This window comes from Artemia sp. Qi Xiang Cuo, chromosome 19, assembly GCF_049724085.1.
Source record: "Artemia sp. Qi Xiang Cuo chromosome 19, ASM4972408v1, whole genome shotgun sequence".
NCBI classification, from domain to species: Eukaryota; Metazoa; Arthropoda; class Branchiopoda; order Anostraca; family Artemiidae; genus Artemia; species Artemia sp. Qi Xiang Cuo.
The window spans coordinates 49364801-49391834 of NC_142812.1; the positions used below are offsets into that span (position 1 = coordinate 49364801).

The window sequence follows — 27034 nt, forward strand, 5'->3', positions numbered from 1 at the left end:
GCTAAAAAGAGTTCTGATTTTTTATTTCCCGAGAGGAAGAACTTAAAAAAGCGCAGCGAAACTAGGTCCGCCTCTGCATTATCATCATTGGATTTTAAGGTATACAAAGGATATTCAAATTAATATTGAAATCTACCTATTAATGACTATTTTTTTCTGCAATGATTTTTATGTTAGGATTTTTACCCATAGTTTGCTGTTAGTGCTTATTTGGGCTTTTTCTGGAACGTGTTCTCCCAATATATCTTTTTCTTATTCAAAAGTCAAAGAAGTTACACTTTAAACAGCCCCAAAAGGAAGAATCGTAAGTGTGTATCACGTGTGTTTTAACAAGCATTTTGTTTTACGAAAATATAGAAATGTTTTTAGAAGGGGCGCCAGTACAAAAATGTAGAGGGGGAGGGAGCAATTTGTACTGAATCCTTTTTAATGAAGATAGAAAAAAATATATATTGCAAAATCCGGGGGGGGGGCGATTTCTTTTCCGTGAAAACACCAAAAAGAGTATTTTCAAAATCTGCCCCCCCCTCAAGTTAGGCCCTTTGTTTGTAGTATGTTTATATTTCTGGTTTATAGTATAATTCTGTTTATTATCTGACATATTTCTTTAATGATTAATATTAATTTATAAAACAATCTCCAGTCGTTTTTTCTTTTACTTTTTGGTTAGAGGGGGGCACTGGACTGGGTGCCAGATAAAGGGTATGGATCTTCACTTTAAAGCTATATCTGTAACTTTTTTGATGAAAAACGTCTTAAGAAACAGTAACAGCATTTTAAGTTGCGAATAAATGAAAATAACAACTTATTCATTAGATTATTTTTTTTCTTGTTGTTTTTTTTTAATAAAACGTGTCAAATACTGATTTAGGAACTCTATTTTGAGTACTCTTATACGATTTTTGGATTCAATAGTCAAAGACATTACACTTTGATTCCCTCTAAAAGCATGTTTTTCAATTTCCATCAGAAACTATTCAAAAACAAGAAACAGTTTCTTTTTCTTTGACAAAAAAAAACGAAACAAATGCAGATATGCTTTCAGTATGCTTTTCAGATTTTAATATGCTTTCATTTTTTGTCCTGTATATTTCTTTAATATTGATATTCGTTAATATTGAAAATCATTCTAATTATAGCATTGTAATACATTTTTTAACCTGAACATTATTTTACATCAACAAAAGCGGTAAAAAAAGCAAATAAATAACAAAAAATACACTTGAGATCAGGTTCATCCAATGAGGAGCAGTTAAAGCAGCCAATGGTTGAAGTCCCTGATATAATATATATACTGATACGCAAGCTCACTATAATGCTATACTCAATCAACAATATCCTTGCGGACAATATATAGCTCCCTTACTGCATCGCTTATACGTATCGCTATTATATAAATCCTAAGACGTACGTAATATTTACAAGAATTACAAGTGACATAGATATTTGTCAAGTCTAAGCATACAGTTATTTGATAAGACGAAAAAACTTATAAATTACCGATAACAGAATATACTGTCAAAAATGACTGCAGGCAATGATCAAGGTTGCATAGAACCATTACTTAGTTCAACTTCCTAAAACCCGTCAATGCATATAATGAATTCTGGTTATCAAAAAGTAAGAATAATTGTGTAAAAAAAACTTCAATCAGATGTACTCTCTGTTGACAACGGTATCACCAAAGATAAAGATAATAATCTCTTGTAAACAAAAGATGACAAATAAACAAAACTTCCATCAACGAGGTTTGAACTCGTTTCGCTTGTAACAGAAAGTCAATAAACCAGTGGCTTTCTGGCGACATAGGCTTTGGCGAAATCCACTCAGGATAATAAATTTAATTAAAAATACTGAATAAATCTCATTATTTAGCTTACTATGAATAAATTTGCATCTAAAATAATAGCTTTATATTTGCTGTACAAAAAATGTCAGGCATTATTATTTTTTTTTTTAATACAAAAAAGTAGAAATTTTTATGATGTCAAATGACGACATTTATGTCGACAGACAATGAATTGAACGTGTTACTAACAACACAAATATGGCTCGAAAACGCAAATTATCAGTTTTATCCATAGTTGCCAGGTTCTCTTGAATCGTACTAGCGCAAGTGGCAAAAATCATTATTTACATAGGGCATATTCTACAATTTCTTTTTAAAAAATGTTCACACTTTTTTTCACCCTACTGAGCTAATCTTTATAAATTTAATAAGAAAACTTCAATTTTTACTTGTTAAATTATTGAAAACTATCCCAACCTAGAAGCTGTGGTTAAGGCCTTCCTTGTCTCAAAGAATTGTGACAGGATATTCAGGAATTGGGCATTATAACAGACATCTTTGAAGGAATTGCGGATAATATTGGGTATTACACAGTCGTGGTGACAGTCGTTCATTCTCTCGAAGCATTTTGATAGGGGCTTAGGCGTTTTTGTAAAAGCCGTTGGACGTGATACTGGGTATTATAGGGTTAATAGTACTCTGGACGCAGTACTCATTAGCAAAAACTAGAGGATCTCCGTGCAGGTAAATCTGGGATCAACTATGGATAATCCCAGGAAATTTGGATATTTAAAATTAAAATTCCAGAAAAATTAAAGAATACACAATTCCAGGAAACTTTAGATAACTCTGGAAAAAATTAAAGTTTTTTGACAATTTAGATAATTCAAGAAAGGCTGGATAATGAAAAAAAAACACGATAACTCCAGAAAAATAAAGAATAGATTATTCTAGAAAAACTAAAAATAGATCATTCCAGTAAAATTTAGGTAATTCCAGAAAACGTAAAGAATAGAAACAACCCAAGAATTTGGATGATTCAAGAAAGGCCGGATAACCCAGAAAAAGATAATTCTAGAAAAATAATGAAAAGGTTGTTCCAGAAAAAATAAAAAATATATAATTTCAGAAACATTTAGATAGGCTAGGTCCAGAAAAATTAAAGAATAGAAAGTTTCTGAAAATTTAGATAATTCCACAAAAATTTAGATAATTCGATAAAAACAAGATAATAATGAAAACGATAATTCCGGAAAATTTAGCTTTAGTTGTGACCAGATATCCTTTTATCTAAACCCAGAAAATTAATATCTGACATTTTTTCCTCAAACAGTCACATTTTTTTCTTCGTTTTTTCATTACGACCAGACACTAAATAAGTTTATGAATAGACAAAAATGTCGTAGAAATTGCATTTAGAAACCCGAGATGATTTAGAACAAGAGATGGCGGAAAATACAGCAACTTAAATATTTTGACAACCAATGAAATGACTGCATAATCTTCATTTGGGCCTAATCTTTCAAATCATATGCATGTTGGAATGAAGTGTTTTCTGTCCATAAAAGAAAAGACAGGTCGCTTAAAGGGATTCCACACCTTAAAGAATCAACATATCTCTTATGTAATAAACTTTTTAGTTTAGGTTGCCACGTTATTCAAAACTGTTGGCGTCTTGCTATAACTTGCAGACTTTGGATAAAAGAACCAAATAATCGGCAGAAACTAAATGGCGACGACTAATTTCCCAGAAATCTTAGGAAAAACCATTTAGCTTGTTTCATTTTGTGCCGGAGATAGGTATATTCAGTTTTTATAAGACCTACATCATTAGAAAGTGTGGCTTCTGTTTTTTTTTTTATATTAAACAGGGCAGTGTCTTTTTTAGAAAAAGGCAGTTAGAAAATCAATTTTTTTTCTACAATTTCTTTTTAAAAAATGTTCACACTTTTTTTCACCCTACTGAGCTAATCTTTATAAATTTAATAAGAAAACTTCAATTTTTACTTGTTAAATTATTGAAAACTATCCCAACCTAGAAAAAAAAATTGATTTAGAAAATCAATTTGGCTGCTTTGAGAGTTCCCTGCAGTGGTGGATCCAGGGGGCGCGTGCCCCCCTCCTAACGTAGTCTAAATCAGTTCATTTTACTTAATTAACGCAAGTTTGCGTTGATTAAACTTGCTCCTAACGCAAGTTTATAGGATCAACCTATTTTGCCCCCCCCCCAAAAAAAAAATCCTGGATCCGCCCTTGGTTCCCTGTGGTGCTACCCGCTTTGATTGATAACCCCGCCAGCATAATTTCACTGCCTTTTCAAATGAAGTTCATAGTCAAAACACAATAATAAATAGCTTTCAATGATAACTAGTGTCCCGAGAAAACCCGGTAATAGACCCTTTGTCTTTGAGACGGTCATCCGACGTTGAGGCTCGTAAAATGATTTTTAAGGCATCGAATCCCCTTAATAGAGCTCTTGTTGTCTTCAGTATTCTCAGGTTTTTGGTTGACATAAAACTACCACAGAACTTGGAATTTTATGGAGATTAACGCCATCAAATAATCAAACAAGAAGAAAAAGAAAAGCCGCTGCTGTAGAGTATTTGAACCCTAAAACTCCCATAATTAAAAGATGGGTGATAATTTGAACGTGACAATTTGAAGTAATATAAGCCAAAATAGATTTAGAAAACAAAGAACATTTTTATTTATATTCCTTTCAATTTGTTTTTCTTTCGATCGAAAAAAAAAAAAACGGTTAAAAGCCTAGGAGAGCTCCAGAAGGAAACACTAGAATGAAAAAAGTAGTAGTACAATTCAACCTCTTTCCAAATATAAGAAATCGCCATATTGCTGCGAAATATGGAATTGTTGAGCCTCTGAGTGCCGTGGAGGAGGCAATTCAGAAATACGTGAAAAAACTAGAGCTTCTGGATCACGAGTGGGCCCACCTTCTGAAATAGTTATGTTATTATGTAGTTCTTTCTGTTTGTATTTGTTTTTCTTGCCAGTTTTGCTTTTTCTTTCTTTTCTTGTTTGTGCTCTGTCTTTTTCTGTTGATTGTAAGACAGGTTATTAATAGAATTCATTCATTCATTCAATATAACATTCTCTACTCTAACAATGCGCCACATCCTCCATATAGCCCTAAATAATGTATTTCTCCGTTGTTTTTCATTGATCTATGCGTCGTATGTTTTTTTTTCTTTGGTATTCGTGTTCTTAACTCGCCATCACCATTATCTCATTGCAAAAGAATTCAGATAAGTTGGATTTAAATAACAAATATAAATGGCTTAAAAATGTGGATAACAACGGAAGGAAATATGAAAATCTTATTAATAGAAACATGCTGCATTTTTCGGAGTTCAACGGACGATTGCAATAATTGAATTGCGTTCAAAGCGCCTATTGAAATCTATTGAATCAAATATCTGTTGATAGGGGACCTGGCGTTCGAATTAAGCAGCAGCAGCCCAAATTTTCAAACGCTTTTCTTGATAAACGCTCCGATTTAAAAATTGTGTCCTTTAAATTCAAAAAACAAGAAGATGGTTTCAATTGCGGGCCAATTGCAACCTTAGATGAGTAGAAAGTGGCCACAAACAGAAATTGGGCCAACCCCTTAAGTATTCTTGTATCATTTTCCCTTTACTGAGAACGATTCGTATTTCGAACAGTGTGTTTTTTATTTGTTATATCACCAACAGCAAATCACGAAAATCTTATTAATAGAAACACGCTGCATATTATAAGGTAAGAATTTCATTCGGATCTTTTTCTTTTAGTTTTGTACATTGGAGAGGGCTACTTCTGGGTTCATCGGGGGGGGGGTAAATTTTCAGAGTAAAAAATATTGCAACTGGAAAGAATGTTACTCTTTTATTGGCTGCCAAAAAATTATTTCTGAATTTAAATGGGATTAATGCTTTTGGGCTGGCATATTAAGTCTGAAATAAAGTTTTGGAGCAATGCAGTTGAAATCTGAAAAATGCTACTAGATACAGCATTTAAGTTAAAAAATTAAACAGATAGATCTCTCGTTTTTTCTATAATAAGCTGATGCCGTAGGGCTGATATTTGTTATGCTTGTTATGTTATGTTATGCAAATCTAAGTCAAAACTTCCACAAATGCATACAATTTACTAGATTTTTGAGTTTTAATTTCAATGGGAGACCTAGATGATACAGGAAACTCATCCGGAGAGAGGAAATATTTGACCCCCTCCCCCCCCCCATCTATTTCTGTTTCATCTTAGAAATGAATTCCTCCTGACAATCTATTTACATTATTTACAATTCCTCAATTTTTACCCCCTCCCTTGAACTTACCAATATATATTGTTATTTACTTTATATTTAATTTTAGTCAATATTACATTTAATATTCACGAATTGAAAACTAAAAGAAATTCAACATAAAACAGAAAAACAAGTTTTTCACCTAAATATCAACTGTGACGTTTATCCTAAAAATGTGCGGAGCTGTTCATTTTACTTAATTCTTTTCACATATTTCATTAATATGTTTAATAATCTTAAGATTATTGACAAAGAAAAAAAGAAGAGTTTATAAAATAAAGGTACAGATAAGAGGTTCCAAAATTGATATAATAAATCTCAATTTAAAAAAAAATCAAATACTGATACTAAATTTATTTCTCCAAAAATAATATTACGCTTTATTTTTGAAGCTTTACAACTCGCTCCAGAGTTTTTCAAGCTTATACTCTTATCACACGTGATAAGAGTATAAAATTTAAATTAAATATTTGTATTTAATTTATTTCTATTTATTTATTAAATATTTGTATTTAAAATTTGTATTTAAAATAAAGCTGCATATTCATACTACAGAAAATGGCACGTATTAATTTGATTTTATCAATTCTTGATTAACTTGATTATTGTTTTAGTTAAATTACAAATTTTTATTAGATTGAGAAAATAGGATGACTGGTCACATATAAAGGTAATGTTCCTGTAACTTTCTATTCTTAGAAAAAGAAGCTGTGAGAACCCAAGGTAGGTTCATCAGTTGGACGTATTTATTAATTTTTCGATTTCAACACTGCAAATACAGTAACTTAAAAGGTGTTATAGTAACTTAGAAGTTGTCAAAAGTAACTACAGTAACTACAGAAGTTACTATAGTAACTTAAAATAGTAGAAGTTACTATTCTGAAGTTACTATAAAAGGTGTTAAAAGGTGTTATAGTAACTTAAAAGGTGTTACAGAAGTGGTCAAAAGGGTATTTGTAAACTATTTTATTAAAAGAAATACAGTCTATAGATTAGTTGAATCTGCGGTCATGTATTTTATTTCGGTCTAAAGTAATTTAAAATTTTGATTTTTTTCCTAAAATCGTTACATCTTGAGCTTTTAAGATTTAAACTGTTCGTCTTATCTGCAAGGCTAGACATAAATATTTATTTTACAAAAAATCGTTCGTCAATAGCAATAAAAGAACCAAGAACATATTTTCAATTTTTTAGCTTTAATGTAAAATATATCACGTTTTGATCAACCCCGGCCTACTTCTATTCGAATCTCCAAGTAAAGTAAGTGAAATTCAATGTTGCAATTGATGAAATGATATTTGGAGTGACTAAGCCTTCCTTCAATTTATACTGTTATCTCAATTTCAGATAGACAAATATTGTATAATACATATTCTAACTTTAAATAGAAGCTTACAAAAAAAAAATTCAGTTGCGTTTTTTCTAAGATGTTTCATCCTTTTACCCCTATCAATAAAAAAAAAAAATCCTAAATTCCACTTTTTCTCCACTCCATTCGTCTGGAACGTCGACCACGTACGTTGGATTTTTCTGGGATGGGAGAAGGGCAAGAATAAAAAAATAAGCAAATTTAACAAAAAATCTCAGAACTTCTAGGGGAAAATCCAAATCCAATAGGGGAAACTTCCAAATGCGTTATAACTCCTCTCCTAAAATGTGAAAATACTCGGAATTTCAAGTTTTTAAAATCGAAACTTGTCTGTCTATCCTTAAACGATAGGTAAACCCCCCCCCCCATAAAAAAAATTGTCCAGCTCATAAAAATGTAACAAAAATGCATATAAACAAATTTTTGATAATTTTTTTTGTACCCCCCCCCCCGAACTAAAATCCTGGATACACCCTTGATAACTTATCTTTTCTCGATTTACCGCGGCCTTGGACTAAGCGCCTTATCTTCCCCCAATTTATATGATCACGCAAGTTTGTTATAGATCAAGATTGTATTTTATATATTCTAACTTTAAATGGAAGTTTAAAAAAAAATAATCGCAAATTCTACTTTTAATTTATCCACTCCTTCTGTTAAGAATTTTTTGGTGGGGGAAGGACAAGAATCGTAATATAATGATTTTCAGGGAGGGGGCACGAACACGTGCCCTTTCGGTAGGTGCAAGTATTTCGATCATCCTTTCACCCTGAAAGGTGGGAAAAAGCGAGCGTTTTTAAGTATGTAATTGTTACTTTTATAATCAATTATGTATAAGAGGGTAGAATGAGTGAAGAAAAAAAAACTCCAGAATTCATTAAATTACATAGAATATGAACAAATTTATTGGTAGACGTATTCTTTTTCGTAGAAAAATTTTCTATAGAAATGACAGAAAGTAGATAACAAATAATATAAGTATGCCATACTTACTTTATCTATGCCTTGTTATTCAGACCTTCTATAACCGTTTGGCTATATTTTGGTCATTCTCAAAGTTTCACCATAAAGTAAATTATAATTTTAAGAAAAATAATCGTCATTTTCCTTTAAAAAGAGCGAATAAATAAATTAATAAATTATACAAATTTAAAATCGGCTGCCAACGAAAGATGATCTGACGGGTAGGACATAGATGGCAGGCGGTCTTGCCCTATTTTTTCTTCATCAGGAATCTCCAACACCATTTCGACATCTAAATTACTCGGACTATAAAATATATAGTCAATAGTATGTCTTATTTCACCTTCTTCTCGAACTTTCCATGTCGTGTAATCAGGCTCTGAATTGTTATTAGTTAATTTGGCGTAGGCAGAATCAAGTTGCATCCTAGGGTGAGTTCGCATAGTTGTATAAACTGGCTCACACGGCTCTGCGTTAAAATCACCAGCTATGATTATTGGTCTGTTTGAGAATTCGTCGGTCAAAAAGGCTAATATATCCTTTCCTTGCTCATTTCTAAGATTTGATAGTAACGCCCCCTGTTTTGCTTTAAGGTGCGTGGTTGCGACACAAATTTCCCGACCTGTTGCAATATGCCGTAAAACTTGAAGGATAAGGACTTGGTTGCTTTGGACATGCCACACTTCAACTGTTCGCGTAGCAGTTTTGATTAATTCAAATTTGGATTTACGATAAAATATTGCACAACCGTCAGGTCCGTTGTTACCTTTTACGTAGACGCAAGGAGAATCAGGTTTAGGGAAGAAATAGCCATCATACCCCTGAGTTGACATCGTTTTGGCAAAAAAGTTGAAATGATCCACTTCCTGAAAACAGAAATATTAATGCAAATGTATACCTAAGAAAATTTGCTAAAAGCAAATTAAAAATAAGAAATGTGATTATCATCCCATCTTTTTTCCCTTATTTGGACTTAAGTAATTGACTTTTATTATAGGCCAATCCTTGTTTTTTAGTATTTTTTTTTTCTCTTTTACCAAAACCATTTAAGTATTTTATGTGTATATTAATTTGACGTGCTTATGCTTGCTTTATGCTGTTTTAGCGTTTAATACATTTTCTCTTTTTTATAAAAATTTTTAAAATTTTGCTAAAAATGTTGGAAAAAAACTTGCAAAATTATTGTAGAATAGGTACATCATTTTAGTTGTTTTTAAAGATTGGGCGAACACAGCTCGAGTTAGGTTTCAACAAGTGGACAAAAATCTAGACTTTTCATTTTAGTAAGTAAAGATATTAATTACATACATTTGATTTTAATATTCTATTAACTGTAAGTAAGGAGCGACCCGGCTCAATAGAAACCAAAACTCTAAAAACCGGAATTTTGATGCCAATAGGTACATCAAAAGAATCATATTTTAGTGCTGATTTCAAATATATAAGTTTCATCAAGTTTAGTGTTATCCATCAAAAGTTACGTGCCTGAGAAAAATTGCCTTATTTTCGAAAAAAGGGGAAAACATCCCCTAAAAGATATAGAACCTTAATAAAAAATCATACCATCAGATTCAGCGTATCAGAAAACCTTACTGGAGAGGTTTCAAGCTCCTATCTGCAAAAATGTGGAATTCTGTATTTTTTGCATGAAAAATGGTCATGCATGCGTGTTTATTTGTTGTTTTTTTTCAGGGGTGATCGTATCGACCCAGTGGCTCTAGAATATCGTATGATGCCTCATTCGAACGGAAATTAAAAGTTCTAGTGCCCTTTTTAAGTGAAAAAAAAATGGAGGTCAACTAGGCCCCCTCCCACGCTCATTTTTTCTCAAAGTCACCCAATTAAAATTTTGAGATAGCCATTTTGCTCAGCATGGTCGAAAATTTAATAAATATGTCTTTTAATATGACTTAATCCCCCAAAGTCCCCGGGGGGAGGGCTGAAAATTGTAAATTTTACTCAATGTTTACATATAGTATTGGTTCTTGGGAAGTATACAGACGTTTTCAGGGAGGATTTTTTCTGGTAGTGGGGGGGTAGGGGGTTATGTGGGAGGATCTTCCCATGGAGGAAGTTTTGCTGGGGTATGGAGCGTTTCTATGAAAGGAGCGCCGAATTTTCCAGCATTATTTAAAAAACGATCAGAAATTAAATATAAAAAAACAAGTTTTTCAACTGAAAGTAAGGAGCAACATCAAAACTTAAAACGAACAGGAATTATTACGTATATGATACGTATATGATACGCCTCACTCTCTACGCTAAAGTTTGACTCTGTCCCACAACTTTATTTTTTTAAACAGTAAAAAAACTTTAGCGCAAAGAGCGAGGCGTTGAGGAGGGGACAGCCCCTTTCATATACGGAATAATTTCTGTTCGTTTTAAGTTTTAATATTGCTCCTTGCTTTCAGTTAAAAAAACTTGTTTTTTTTTATTTAATTATTATACTAGACTATTTAATAGAGTTAATTCTATATATTTACTTTTCATAAGTTATAATGTACCAATTAGAAACAATCTGGATCAGACAGTATCTATGAAAAAGGCATTTCCCAACACCCAGGGGCACCGATTGCGAGGTAGAGTAGGGGTTAATTGCTCCTCTAGATTTTGCAAAATACCTTTTCAGGTATTTTCATTGAAAAAACAAAAAAACTAATAAAATTGCCTCCCCTCCTGAGTTTTAAAAGGTATTTTTTTTTATATCTTTATTAAATAAAACAACCCTTCCCCAACAATTTCGCTGTGCTTCAGCCAATGGCACTTTTTATATAAGTTTGGCCCCTCCAATTAGGCCAAAATGAATAATTAGGCCCAAGACAAACATACATTTGGAATCAACTATAAAAGTTTAATCTTTTTCTGTCTATAAAAAAAAAAGAAAGAAAGAAAACGCATAAAGTGAAAACCGTGGAACTTTACATCCCCAAAGGCAAAATCTCCCCAAAACCATGGAAAAGGGCATACCCAGGGGGGAGGAGGGGGTTAGCGGGTTTTGATCCCCCCACCTGAAATGTTTGTCCGACTCTTAAGAACGTAACAAAGATAAATGTAAACAAATTTTTAATGCGTTTTAACGTTTTTTTGTAAACCCCCCTCCCCCCAAAAAAAGAAAAAATCCTTGATATATTTTTGACCATGAATGTTCGATTTTTACATTTGTCTATTTTAGATCAAGGAAAATTGAATAATACTAAGGAAGCTTAACTTTCCAAGAAAAGAAGTTATTTTTAGACACGTTAGTTGAGTTGTTGTAAGAACAGGGCGTAAGTGTTCTAATCTGTAAATTCATCTGTTTCTTCAGAGGTTGATCTGACGCCTCAAAAGAGGGTTTTTTTTGTCCCGAAATTCCATAAGGTCGCTTTACGATATGGAAATCCATCCTCTCCTTGCATTCATATCAAGAATCCCTCCCATCCGATCATAGCTAAAGGTGAACTTAAACACAACCATCATTATAAACGCAGGTCGGGTGTCAAGCGACCAGAGGTCTGAGTCACGTAAGTTCGAGGAGAATATTACTAAAAGGAAGTCAACTACGGATGCCTAATGGACATTTAAAACAACTGCCAAAACTTCTTGTTCTTGAACTTGAGGCAGAATTTCAGTTTGGCAAGAATTATTAATTTACTGTGACTTCCCGGATGCAATCAGACATAGAAAACAATAAATAGTTACCCGACCGCGTGTTAGTTTAACTTTAAACTATAGACCAGAGAGTATAAGTAGCTTAAAAGAGTGTATTTTTTATACTCTTATAAATTTAACCTTCATTTGCATCACAAATGAATGTTACCCCCACCCCCATGATATCCAAATATATACCCTGTTTTGGATATATTTAGGGGTTGAGGTAAAGTTCATTTGGTTATATTTAGATTCAGAATACAATTTTGGGTATATATTTGCAAACTAGGGGGGTGGGTATATACTCTGTTAATATATAGGTTTCAAGATATTCATCAATGTCTTAGAACCGTATTTTAAACTTAAGAAAAAAAAAAAATCTTAGAATGGCAAGACGAACGCCATCTATAACAAAACTTATAGAAAACATTTCAAAAGATATAAACATTGTGTCGAAAGCATGGGGAAAATTGTAATGTTCTCTTTTAAGTTGGAAACAGAAGGGAAAAAGAGGAAAGATTTAAGGATAAAGGTTCCTCCCTTGGATAATATGTTAACTAGGATCAATATACATATTATATAAAGTAAGAATTGTTTTCTTAACATATCTCCTTATGAGCAGTCATAACTGTAAATTTATACCTTAATTTATAATAGACACCAGACAAAATGCATTTTGAAGATCTTCTTATGCTTTTTCTCGAATGCAAAGGTCATTAAGCAATGGTTAAGGTGCTATTAAGCAAAACCGGTTTTTTGATCTTCTCTCTGTTACCTGGTTGATTACCACCATTCTTATTTGCTGTTTAACAGCTCACGTGCTGAAATACGTTTTTCTATACTATCTGGAAACTATTCATATAATAAATTTACGGTTACAACAGTCTAGATAACAACGTAAGAGCAAAATTAGTAGCATCATTTTTTTTCGGAAGACACCAAAAGCCCACAAAACAGTCAATAGCGGTTGTGGGCTTTCTTGCGCCCGTAGCAAAATCTTGATTACCACCCTCCCCCCCCACCCCTGTCTCTCATAAAATTTCCAGGCGAAATTTTAACAAAATTTTCATTCATTAACAAACAATTTTTCAGTTTACTAATTAAATAATGATATTTTTTAATATTTTTTAATTTATTATTTAAATTATTTAACTATTAGACGGTTAACTTTTTAATTTAATTATATAATTGTCATTATTTAATTTTTTATTTTTAACTTTTTTTTATTAAATAATTGATATACTATTTATTATTTTCATTTAGTAACTGCGTACTCTACATTATTTAAATAAAAAATAAAATTTCGAAAATTTACAAATGATTATAACTGTTAGATTATTTACTTGAGATTTCTGAACCCTTTTAGGCCCCTAAAAATTCTGCACTCTGGGCAAGTGCCACCTCCCCCCCTAAAACCGCCTCTGAAAACAGTACACATTAATTTTGTGATTTCGAAACAGATTTTCATTCTTCAGAATCAATAGGGTAAGATGCCCAGCATTTGGACAACTAATTATCATCTCCATGGTTAAATCAAAATAAAGCCTTTATTATACCACCTATTAATCCATAAATAATATGTATTGAATAAAATAAACTAATAAAAGTCCATTGTAAAATCTCTATCACTCCAGAAACAAGAGTGAGTAAAAGAAGTCGTATCACCAAGTTTTTCGAAGTCACCTGAAGGGGGCAAAAAAGTACATTTTAGTCAGTGTAGTACTCAGAGTGCATTTGGACCCTGAACTACAGTAGTTGACTTGACTACAGTAAACCCCAGTTTTGACGAGGTCCAATCATCAAATGTTTGCTACTTTGTCAGTAAGTAAACTCAGGCAAAATTTTTAGAGGAGCTTTAATGAAGCTTTGAATACTCTAAGAACACCGTTGTCAAAAAGTGGATAATCCATCAGCAAATTTCACAGCATCCTGAAGTGACTGCCCATTGACTCTACTCAATAACAGGCGTTGCGAAAAGTCAACTAGAGTTCGAGGGTTCAGAATAGCTGTGATTACGGTGGCTAACACACTTGACATTTATTGTAGTTCAAGTATAGTCAATTAAATGTCTAAGTCCAAACGCAATCTTAATATTTTTAGAGGCTAAATAATCATTTTAGTTCAGGACTAAAATCGCAAAATCTTCGGGGAAAATCCCAAAGAGCGGCAAACTTGCTTAGATTCAAAAATGCCATTACATATGATTTATTATATAGATTTTTTATAATTTGTTATTTTGATTATATTTTTTTTCAATTCAATAATTTCATTCAATCCGCTACACACAAATTTAGGCTCGTCAAATTTTGTAACCAGGAATTTACGGAAAAGGTATAATTTCTTGTTAATAGATGAAATCGGCATCCACAACTATCCCCCCCCCCCCCCACACACACACAACAAAAAATCTTAAGTAGTAGTGAGTTTCCCTTACCATTTCTAGCAAATTCTTAAAAATCACCCTTTTGGCTTTATATAGAAGTATTGCCCCCCCCCCCTCCGCCCAGAAACTAACTCTTGCGTATTTGCCTGTCAATAAATAAACCTGAAAATGGGGGGGGGGCAGATTTACCAAAGAGAATGATCTAAAGAAATCATCTCAATGAAAACAATGTCACCTCAAAACACCTCCTTTTCTTGTTTTGGACCCCCTCTCCATGAAAAATCGCCAGATCTCCAAAATAGCAAGACATAAAACATAAACATATCCACGAGTCATCTTAATGATTCACAGTACACCAAAGTAAAGCCTTCAGTAAGCAGGAGCATACCCTACAGCAGAGAAATTTTCTGGTGTTTTCAGGTTCCACTTAAGACAGGTATTAAAAAATCATATATTGAAGAATTAAACCAGAGCTTTCGACATTGATAACGTCACATTCGGGTTACCAAGGACGTGGCTGTGACGCAAAAGAAGAAAGAACAGTTCGTTTTTCACAAGATTTCAATAAATCATACAATTATGAAGTTGTTGTGGTTTTATCAATACATCACCACTTACAATTTTCTTAGATAGTCCATTCGAGAAACTTGTAGTACAGGTGCTGAAATATTGGAAAGTACACATGAATATTACCATTATCGTTTGTGAACCTTCTTTTTGGATATTTCAGGCGATTATTACCAATTCTGAAAAGTTAGCAAAAGAAGTTCACTTCTATGAGAAAATTCTATCAGTTATGAATCTGTAGGTGCAACTGGAATATCCTACATATGACAGTTAAATCACTTTATTTTGGTGAACTCCGATCCTCAATACTGTCGACGAACTTTTCTTAGATATTTCGGGTGATTATTTCTATCTCTGAAAAGTTGGCAAAAAAAATTTACTTCTCCAAAAAAAATGTAAATTTTAGCAGTTATGAATATGTAGGTACGAATGGAACGTTCTATATATGGCAGTTAAATTATCTGATTTTTGATCAAATAAACTCCGATCCTCAATACTGTTGAGGTTTCTTAGATATTTCGAGTGATTATTATTATCTCTAAAAAGTAGGCGAAAAAATGTTCACTTGTCCAAAAAATAAAATTTTACCACTTATGAATCTGAAGGTATAACTGGAATGTTTTATATATGGCAGTTGAATCACCTGATTTTTGGTGAAATAAACTCCGATCCTCAATACTGTTGAGGAACCTTTCTTAGATATTTCGAGTGATTATTATTATCTCTAAAAAGTAGGCGAAAAAATGTTCACTTGTCCAAAAAATAAAATTTTACCAATTATGAATCTGTAGGTATAACTGGAATGTTTTATATATGGCAGTTGAATCACCTGATTTTTGGTGAAATAAACTCCGATCCTCAATACTGTTGAGGTTTCTTAGATATTTCGAGTGATTATTATTATCTCTAAAAAGTAGGCGAAAAAATGTTCACTTAACCAAAAAATAAAATTTTACCAATTATGAATCTGTAGGTATAACTGGAATGTTTTATATATGGCAGTTGAATCACCTGATTTTTGGTGAAATAAACTCCGATCCTCAATACTATTGATTAACTTTTCTTAGATATTTCGAGTGATTATTATTATCTCTAAAAAGTAGGCGAAAAAATGTTCACTTGTCCAAAAAATAAAATTTTACCACTTATGAATCTGAAGGTATAACTGGAATGTTTTATATATGGCAGTTGAATCACCTGATTTTTGGTGAAATAAACTCCGATCCTCAATACTGTTGATGAACCTTTCTTAGATATTTCGAGTGATTATTATTATCTCTAAAAAGTAGGCGAAAAAATGTTCACTTGTCCAAAAAATAAAATTTTACCAATTATGAATCTGTAGGTATAACTGGAATGTTTTATATATGGCAGTTGAATCACCTGATTTTTGGTGAAATAAACTCCGATCCTCAATACTGTTGAGGTTTCTTAGATATTTCGAGTGATTATTATTATCTCTAAAAAGTAGGCGAAAAAATGTTCACTTAACCAAAAAATAAAATTTTACCACTTATGAATCTGAAGGTATAACTGGAATGTTTTATATATGGCAGTTGAATCACCTGATTCTTGGTGAAATAAACTCCAATCCTCAGTGCTGTTAACGAACTTTTCTTATATATTTCGAGTGATTATTATTATCTCTAAAAAGTAGGCAAAAAAATGTTTACTTAATCCAAAAAATAAAATTTTACCACTTATGAATCTGAAGGTATAACTGGAATGTTTTATATATGGCAGTTGAATCACCTGATTTTTGGTGAAATAAACTCCGATCATCAGTGCTGTTGATGAACTTTTCGTAGGTATTTCGAGTAGTTATAATTATCTCTTAAAAGTTGGCGTAAAAAAATATTCACTTCTCTAAAAAATTAAATTTTACCACTTATGAATCTGTAGGTATAACTGGAATGTTTTATATATGGCAGTTGAATCACCTGATTTTTAGTGAAATAAACTCCGATTTTCAGTACTGTTGACGAACCTTTCTTAGATATTTCGAGTGATTATTATTATCTCTAAAAAGTAGGCGAAAAAATGTTCACTTGTCCAAAAAATAAAATTTTACCACTTATGAATCTGTAGGTATAACTGGAATGTTTTATATATGGCAGTTGTATTACCTGATTTTTGGTGAAATAAACTCCGATCCTCAATACTGTTGATGAACCTTTCTTAGATATTTCGAGTGATTATTATTATCTCTAAAAAGTAGGCGAAAAAATGTTCACTTGTCCAAAAAATAAAATTTTACCACTTATGAATCTGTAGGTATAACTGGAATGTTTTATATATGGCAGTTGAATCACCTGATTTTTGGTGAAATAAACTCCGATCCTCAATACTGTTGATGAACCTTTCTTAGATATTTCGAGTGATTATTATTATCTCTAAAAAGTAGGCGAAAAAATGTTCACTTGTGCAAAAAATAAAATTTTACCAATTATGAATCTGTAGGTATAACTGGAATGTTTTATATATGGCAGTTGAATCACCTGATTTTTGGTGAAATAAACTCCGATCCTCAATACTGTTGAGGTTTCTTAGATATTTCGAGTGATTATTATTATCTCTAAAAAGTAGGCGAAAAAATGTTCACTTAACCAAAAAATAAAATTTCACCACTTATGAATCTGAAGGTATAACTGGAATGTTTTATATATGGCAGTTGAATCACCTGATTCTTGGTGAAATAAACTCCAATCCTCAGTGCTGTTAACGAACTTTTCTTATATATTTCGAGTGATTATTATTATCTCTAAAAAGTAGGCAAAAAAATGTTTACTTAATCCAAAAAATAAAATTTTACCACTTATGAATCTGAAGGTATAACTGGAATGTTTTATATATGGCAGTTGAATCACCTGATTTTTGGTGAAATAAACTCCGATCCTCAGTGCTGTTGATGAACTTTTCGTAGGTATTTCGAGTAGTTATAATTATATCTGAAAAGTTGGCGTAAAAAAATATTCACTTCTCTAAAAAATTAAATTTTACCACTTATGAATCTGTAGGTATAACTGGAATGTTTTATATATGGCAGTTGAATCACCTGATTTTTAGTGAAATAAACTCCAATTTTCAGTACTGTTGACGAACCTTTCTTAGATATTTCGAGTGATTATTATTATCTCTAAAAAGTAGGCGAAAAAATGTTCACTTGTCCAAAAAATAAAATTTTACCACTTATGAATCTGTAGGTATAACTGGAATGTTTTATATATGGCAGTTGTATTACCTGATTTTTGATGAAATAAACTCCGATCCTCAATACTGTTGATGAACCTTTCTTAGATATTTCGAGTGATTATTATTATCTCTAAAAAGTAGGCGAAAAAATGTTCACTTGTCCAAAAAATAAAATTTTACCACTTATGAATCTGTAGGTATAACTGGAATGTTTTATATATGGCAGTTGAATCACCTGATTTTTGGTGAAATAAACTCCGATCCTCAATACTGTTGATGAAACTTTCTTAGATATTTAGAGTGATTATTATTATCTCTAAAAAGTAGGCGAAAAAATGTTCACTTGTGCAAAAAATAAAATTTTACCAATTATGAATCTGTAGGTATAACTGGAATGTTTTATATATGGCAGTTGAATCACCTGATTTTTGGTGAAATAAACTCCGATCCTCAATACTGTTGAGGTTTCTTAGATATTTCGAGTGATTATTATTTATCTCTAAAAAGTAGGCGAAAAAATGTTCACTTAACCAAAAAATAAAATTTTACCACTTATGAATCTGAAGGTATAACTGGAATGTTTTATATATGGCAGTTGAATCACCTGATTCTTGGTGAAATAAACTCCAATCCTCAGTGCTGTTAACGAACTTTTCTTATATATTTCGAGTGATTATTATTATCTCTAAAAAGTAGGCAAAAAAATGTTTACTTAATCCAAAAAATAAAATTTTACCACTTATGAATCTGAAGGTATAACTGGAATGTTTTATATATGGCAGTTGAATCACCTGATTTTTGGTGAAATAAACTCCGATCCTCAGTGCTGTTGATGAACATTTCGTAGGTATTTCGAGTAGTTATAATTATCTCTGAAAAGTTGGCGTAAAAAAATATTCACTTCTCTAAAAAATTAAATTTTACCACTTATGAATCTGTAGGTATAACTGGAATGTTTTATATATGGCAGTTGAATCACCTGATTTTTAGTGAAATAAACTCCGATTTTCAGTACTGTTGACGAACCTTTTTTAGATATTTCGAGTGATTATTATTATCTCTGAAAAGTTGGCGAAAAACTGTTCACTTCTCCAAAAAAATAAAATTTTACCACTTATGAATCCGTAGGTATAACTGGAATGTTTTATATATGACAGTTAAATCACCTTATTTATGATAAAATAAGAACTTCATGCGCATTTTTGGAGAGATTTTCAGTTTTCTTTTTTCCATTCAGCTCAGTCATTTCTCTATACAAGACTTGATGCGTAAAGTTGCCCATTTTTTACTGGGGCTCCCAGTAAAGGCGGATCTAGAGCAAGATCTCGAGGGGGGATATGACAAGGGCACCAATAATTGATCAAATTGACAAGTGTATTTAAAAAAAAGAGTTAAAAAAGAAAAATAAATGAGGGCACCAGAAAAACTTGGGGGGGGGGGGAAGTCCCCCGCCCCCCTTGATCCACCCTTGGCTTTCAAAAATTACTTTACACCACCACGAGATCTTTCCATAGAGGGCTATCATGGCAGGATGTAGCAAGCTCAAAGACAAACAGCTACTTTTAAGTGAAATGTTGAGGTGATGTCACTGACTGTCTTTTACGAATACATCCCTTCACCTCCTTCTGAGGAGATTTCTCTCCTTGTTGCCAACGTTTGTCAGAACGACGAGACAAATTCTTAGAGACACTGATAACAGTCCGACAGAGGGAAACAAAAAAGTAGTAAAAAAAAAGTTTTAGGTGGCACTGGAATCACTATCTTCATTCACTGGTATCCATAGGATTCATCCTTATTACGGGCAAGTCGACTTGCAGTAATCTAGGTGAATGCTATACACCCAACTGGAGCCCTCTGTCAACAAGGAGCGGTGCAAGACAACATGATAAACAGATTGGGATGTTCCCGGAGAGCGTCTCAGAGGATTCTGCAGAAGTCTATCATGACAGGATGTAACAATACCAAAGACCAACTGCAACTTTTAAATGAAACGTTGATGTGCTGTCACTGACTGTATTTTACAAGTACATCCCTTCACCTCCTTCCGAGGAGATTTCTCCTCTTGTGTCACCTTTTGTCAGGACGACAAGACAAACTCGTAGGGACACTTACAACAGTCCGACAGAGGGAAAATCCGAAACACAGTACTAAAAAAAACAGTCTTAGAAGGGGGGGGGCACTGGAACCAGTGTCTTCACACACTGGCGTCCAACGAATTCATCCTTATCACTCGCAAGTACGGTTTGCAGTCCTTACTTACTTGTAGCAGGACTCCAGGCATCTCAGCTCTCCCTGCCGTCCAGTGGTTTCCTCATTGTTGTAAGCCAAGAGTCTCAGTCATTCGTAAGTGGCTCAATCAATTCGAACCAGGATTCATCCCATCTTCGTTTATAATTCTTGAAGCCACCGTAATCTAAGGTGAATGCTGTATACGCATCTGGAGTCATCTGTCGACAAGGAATGGTGCAACAAAACAAAGCGAATAATTTGGGATGTACCCAATGAGCACTATCATATCCAACTGACGTCCAAGAGATTCATCTTTACTCTCAAAAGCAATTAAAATGGTAATTATAATTAAATGATAACTTAATGGTATTTAATGGTAATTAAATGACGATTTAATATTAATTAAATGGTAATTTAAATGGGTGCTGCACATCCATCTAAAGTCTAGGAGTGTATGAAAATACAAAACAGTTATTCTAAAAAACCTATGGAAGTCAGAACCAGCCAAGTACAGAGGAACATGAGGAGGGGCTTTGGTTTCTTCCCTGCTTTAAAAGATGAAGGTGTAACTTGTTTTTGGTTACCTCCCATCCCGAGAAATGAGGATGATCCTACAAATAAATTCTTACGCATCTGCCTACTCATGGCATTCTTCAAAATTTTTAGTTTCTCTACTTTTTTTCCCTTTTTTAGCTTTTTTTTATGCTTAGCAGACATTTTCTACCAAGTGCCTGGAACACCCTAACCCAACCTCTAAAGTGAAATTTTACGCATAATTCTTTCCCATTAAAACGACAAAAACTAACTGAAGCACCTAGATAAAAAAAGATAAACTAAAAAGACACGACAACAATAGACTCTGTTTCAAATGCTGTGTGTAAATTTATCTCCCCCTCCCCCCCCCCAAAAAAAAGACCTGTTTTGAAAAAGAGCTTAGGAACACGATAAATTGACGATCGACTTACTTGCATAACGACAATATCTGGATCATATTCTAATATTCCTTCAAGAATTCTGAATCTTCTGAAATTCCATTCCATAGCTTCAGGAGGGCATAATACAAAACGGTCAGTATATTCACCAAGAGCTAAAAAAAAGGTCAGAAATTTAAAAATAAATATACAAGCCCCGCCTACACACATTTGATCACGTATGGGCGTGGGATTTTTTTTTCGAAGAATGGAGAGGTATATCTTCAAAAACAAGTGATTTTTGAATAAAATACAAAGAAATACAAAAATAATCATAGAAGTATACATTCTTCAAAGGGGAGAGGGGCGATTTCCCGCCCTAAAAACGCATGTGAGTGCCGTATGTTCTGTTAAACCCTGACTTTATGACCTTTTGGGAGTGGGGAATTTAAGCAAGCACACAGCTCGATCGGAATAACTGAAAGACGAAACACTTCTGGCAGACAAAACGGAAAGAGCTCTGTTCAAAGCCGCATTACCATCAGCAGCCATCCTCCATATAGACTTCCATATAGCCATCAGTCATTTACTTCAAGTTGAACTTCCACAGATGTATACATATACATACACGTGTACTTAAAAGCCAGTGGCCATATACACAAAAAAGACAGAAAAAAATAATAATAAAAATTGAACAAATCAAACAATAGCACTCAACACTTTGAAATTATAACTTCCGTGCCTCTAAAACATTCTCTGTGAAACTTTCCGCTGCAATAATTAGCCGCCTAGAAGACATATCCTTCTCTGCCAATATTGACGTTTAAGCTGGGGGTAGGACTAGCGACATGTTCTGTACTTTTGATGTACCTGTCGTCATGACATCTAATAGCGTATATGACCAAAGACTAGTGATGTATTAGCGTATATGACCATGTGTTTAAACTGAGTGAAAGACTAGTGATGTGTTACGTACTTTTCACTTTTAACGTGCCTGACGTCATGACATCTAATAGCCTATATGACCATGTGTTTAAACTGAGTGAAGGACTAGCGATGTGTTACGTGCTTTTCACTTTTGATGTGTCTGACGTCATAGCATCTAATAGTGTATATGACCATCTCTTTAAACTCAGTGAAGGCCTAGCAACGTGTAACGTACTTTTCCATTTTGATGTGTCTGACGACATGAAATCTACTAGTGTATACGAAGATGTGTTTAAACTGAGTGAAAGACTAGTGATGTGTTACGTACTTTTCACTTTTAACGTGCCTGACGTCATGACATCTAATAGTGTATATGACCATGTGTTTAAACTGAGTGAAGGACTAGCGATGTGTTACGTACTTTTCACTTTTGATGTGTCTGACTTCATGGCATCTAATAGTGTATATAACCATGTGTTTAAACTGAGTGAAGGACTCGCGACGCGTTAGGTACTTTTGATGTGTCTGACGTCATGACATCTAATATAACAAATATTAAGATAAACAAGTTATTGCTGCAAGAAACGAACTATGCTATTAACTATTCTATAATTTACACCAAGAGTACTAATTGTATGACCGGCCTTAGCATAAAATACGCGTCTCAATAAACCACTAATTGTTATAACGAGCATTCAGCATAAATGAAAAAATATTCGGATACCGCAGATCTCCTGGTAAAGTCTGTTTCGAGGGATATGACGCCTTTTAAATCAGCCTCGTTAATTCGTCAATTTTTGAAATTTTCGAAGTACAGTCGCCCCGTCATAGCAGTACAGAAAGTCACCATTGCCCAGTGCATTTACATACTAAGGTGTAATATGCAACTATGGTGATTATATTTCTTTCGGTGTTGTTTTGCTATTTACTCCCAGTTTTTTCTCTGACCACCCCCCCCCCTCCCTACTTTCTCAAGGGTCAAAACTATTTACACACATGAATATAGATGCTTGTAATTCTGCGTTCAAGTGCAGGGAGTATAAGATTTCCACAACAGTTGGGCACAAAATTGACAATTTCTTTATGAATGGGAATGTATTTATTTAAATCTGTAATAAACCAAACTGAATTGAACTGAAAACAGAATAACTGAGATAACACAATATTCGTTTGGATTTGAGTTTTCAGGATTAAATGTTTTTTTTAGTTCTGGTGGAGTAATGATCTCAGGCTGAAACTACCCTTCTTGTAGTAAGCATTTCATTAGTTTGAGTATTTCACCCATATACAACGGAAACCATTTTAAATACACAGACAGTTAATAGTAGAGGCTAGCCTAATCGTAATTGCGAATTTTTAGCTTGAGTCTAATCTTGGAAAATAGGCTACTGCCCAATCTTGGACAAACGGTCGAAAAAACATTGTAATTTCATGCTATTGGTAGCAAAACTTCCAAATATAAAGAAAAACTTTAATTGAAGTTAAGGTAGTTGAAACCAAGACGCCAACACACATTTGAATTTGAAACCATTGGTGACAAAACTTCGAAGTATAAACAAATATCTTGGTTGGAGCTAAAGTACATGGATCCAAGAGTTGTAAAAACGCTTTAATTTCTTGTCCTTGGTAGCCAAATTTCCAAATATAAAGAAAATTTTAATAGAACATAAGGTACATAGATCCAAGAGACGAAAAAACATTTTAATTTCTAGTCCTTGGTGGCAAAACTTCCAAAATATAAAGAAAATCTTAATTCGAACGAAGGTACAAGGATCCAAGAGATAAAAGAAACATTTTAATTGCATGTCCTTGGTAGCAAAACTTCCAAATATAAAGAAAAATCTTAATTGAACCTAAGATACATGGATCCAAGAGACGACCAAACATTTTAATTTCAAGTCCTTGATAGCAAAATTTTCAGAATATAAAGAAAAATCTTAATTCGACCTAAGGTACATGGATCCAAGAGATGAAAAAACATTTTAATTTCATGTCCTTGATACCAGAACTTCCAAATATAAAGAAAATATCTAAATTGGACCTGAGGGACATGGATCAAAGAGATGAAAATTTTTTAATATCGTGTCCTTGGAATCAAAACTTCCAAATATAAAGACAAATCTTAATTGAAGCTAAGGCACCTGGAGCCAAGAGAGGAAAAAACACTTTAATCTCATGTCATTGGTACCAAAACTTCCAAATATAAAGAAGAATCTTAATCTTACTCAAGGTACATGGATCCAAAAGACGGAAAAAATCACGACTGACATAATTATATCATCCTCATTTTGTACTTTTAAAATATTACGGGTAGTTTTTTTGCTAGAAGTATATTTGATGTGATTTTAAGACATGGAAAAAAATGAAAAAAATCTATGTAAAAAAAAAACACCACTATAAACATTGTTTTTCTAATAATTCAGTTATGAACTCGCTTCCGCTGTGTTAACACCTAATTGGTGTTTTCACTCTTGGTATTTGGCAGTCGAAATTCCCCGTGTGTAACTTGAACATTTACAGACCGTGCAAATCCCTGGACCTTCCTAAGTGATATTAGTGACCTTGGTTCTTGTTAATTGGATTATAGGATTTGTATTACAGTCCTGAAAAGTGAAAGAAATCAGAGGTGAGATTTTTAGTCCCAAATAGCTCATCTCTGACACAAAAGAACCTCCTGAAGAGGACATAGATGTCTCACCTTTCCTGCCCTCAAAAAGAAACTTAACTACAACCCCCCCCCCCCATTCCTATGTCTAAATAAACCACACTTCTTAAGGGGATACAAGCCCTAAACATCCTTCAAGCCAAAAGTACTGGTGAAACCCCTGGCAAAAAAAGAAAAATGAGGCAATTAGATCATCCCCTGAAGAACCCCAACCCGAGATTATATCACTCCCTGGTGATTCCCCACCAATTGAATCACTACCTATCTCTTTAGATCAGCCATACTATTACATTGTGACCATCAAGAAAACCAAGGGTCAACCCTTTACTAGATATCGGTTAATGGATATTAGAAAGCCTATATTTCTACTAGCTAACTCAACTTTTGAAGTAGTTTTCCTGAAAGACGGTCGGATAGATCTTTTTTTTACCTCTCACAAGGCCGCAGATTCAGTCCTTTCAAGATCCAAGGAACTAATCGTTGAGGGTTCCAGAATCTTTGTCACTTCAAAAGAAGTAGAAAAGTCGTATAGATACGTGATTTATGGTGTTGCCACCGGTATACCAATAGAGGAATTTACAGCTGAACTAATTGATTCTTCGGGTCATCCCGTCCAGCCAACAACAGCCACAAGACTCAGCTTGAAAAATGATGGCAATCTTATACTCAGTCACTCAGTGCTCATTGTATGCAAAAACGAGTTGCAAAGAGAAGTTTTTTTTTTGTATGGCATGGCCCTTCGCCATAAGTCCTATAAACCAAAGCCCCTACAATGCACAATTTGCCTAGCTCATAGTCATAGCAAAAATAATTGTAAATAGTCACTCCAATCATGTCGAAAATGTGATAAACCTAGCCACGTTACAGAAAATTGCACCAAGAAAGACGCCTACTGTAAAAATTGTAATAATATGGGGCACACGGCACTTGAGAAGCAACTTTGTCCGGCCTATCAAAAGAGAGCCGAGATCCTCCGAACCTCTGTGAGATTGAACTTGCCCTACTCCGTGTTAGCGGCTACAATCCCTAGACAGCCAACTCCAAGTCGACCCTTAAATAGCCAAACTTAAGTTTCAAAGAACCAGAGGAAACAGGTCCCATCCTAACTAGATAAAGGCTTCTCATTTACCCAATGTTCCACTCAATTTCCTCTACTTAATGCCAAATCGCAGCCTTCCTCTTACCAACTTCCAGTTTATCGCATCCACAAGTTATTCATCCTTGTAATCAAGAATGGCAAAGGTCAGCCACATATCTCGCAGTTTCCCATCTTATCGAGGTTGTCAGTGAACCAGATTAACTGAAAAATATCCTTAAAAAAAGGCCGTTACTACGCTCTTAGCAGAGGAAATCTGGCAAAAAGCTACGGTCCAACTTTTATCCTTCAAAGAAGGCATGGAATGCAATTCCAACTCAACATTTCCTAAGATCCCAACAGTTACCAGGTCCCCCAGAAATTTGACAGAATCACTAGCACCTGAAACGATGGTAGAAGCCCCAAGTCATAGCAAAATAAAAAAAAAACAAGAAAAAGCCGACCAATACAGTTACACAGAAATTGACGACCCCTCACGAAGTCTCTTCAGGCGAGGATGATCTTCAAAGCAAAACCCAAGCGAGAAAATACCCAAAAAGAATGCCTGACGTCTAATTAATGTGTGACTTTTAGTTTTTAACTAATTTATCCCTTTCTAATAACATTGCTTTTAATGATTCCGATATAGAAAGTAACCAGCATGCCAACCCTATAAGCCGCACCGATATTACCTTAACTCATGCTAATTGTAAATACCTTGATATTCTCGATTTTGCTACCAGTGTGAAGCCAAAACTAGCCAATAATAATTCCCTTAATGTTCTTTGTTTCAACATCAGAAGCATCCGGGATAAGTGGCTCAAATTAAAGATTTAATTTCATTCAATGGTGTCTGTTTGCCCTTTTGACGTAATAGGATTAACAGAGACATGGCTTTCCGATAATGATGACACTAGTGATTTTTTACTCCCTGGTTACAAAATAATCCATATGCCCAGAAGATTGACAAAGTGTTCTGCGGGTATTTCACTTTACATCCGTTCGAATGTAAATTTTACCAGGCTATCCGAGTG

General features: G+C 33.6%; 1 protein-coding gene across 4 annotated transcripts in view; it reads right to left on the reverse strand.

Annotated features, from left to right (window-relative positions):
• Positions 1-817: 817 nt before the first annotated feature.
• Positions 818-27034, reverse strand: part of cu (NADP/NADPH phosphatase nocturnin) — a 153394-nt gene continuing 127177 nt past the window's right edge. For all 4 annotated transcript variants that reach the window (XM_089105534.1, XM_089105535.1, XM_089105536.1 and 1 more), the window contains 2 exons: positions 21388-21509; positions 818-9290 (listed from right to left, as the gene is read on the reverse strand). In XM_089105534.1, coding sequence (XP_088961660.1) covers positions 8601-9290; positions 21388-21509 — 812 coding nt within the window. In that variant the 3' untranslated portion in view covers positions 818-8600. The remainder of the gene's footprint in view (positions 9291-21387; positions 21510-27034) is intronic.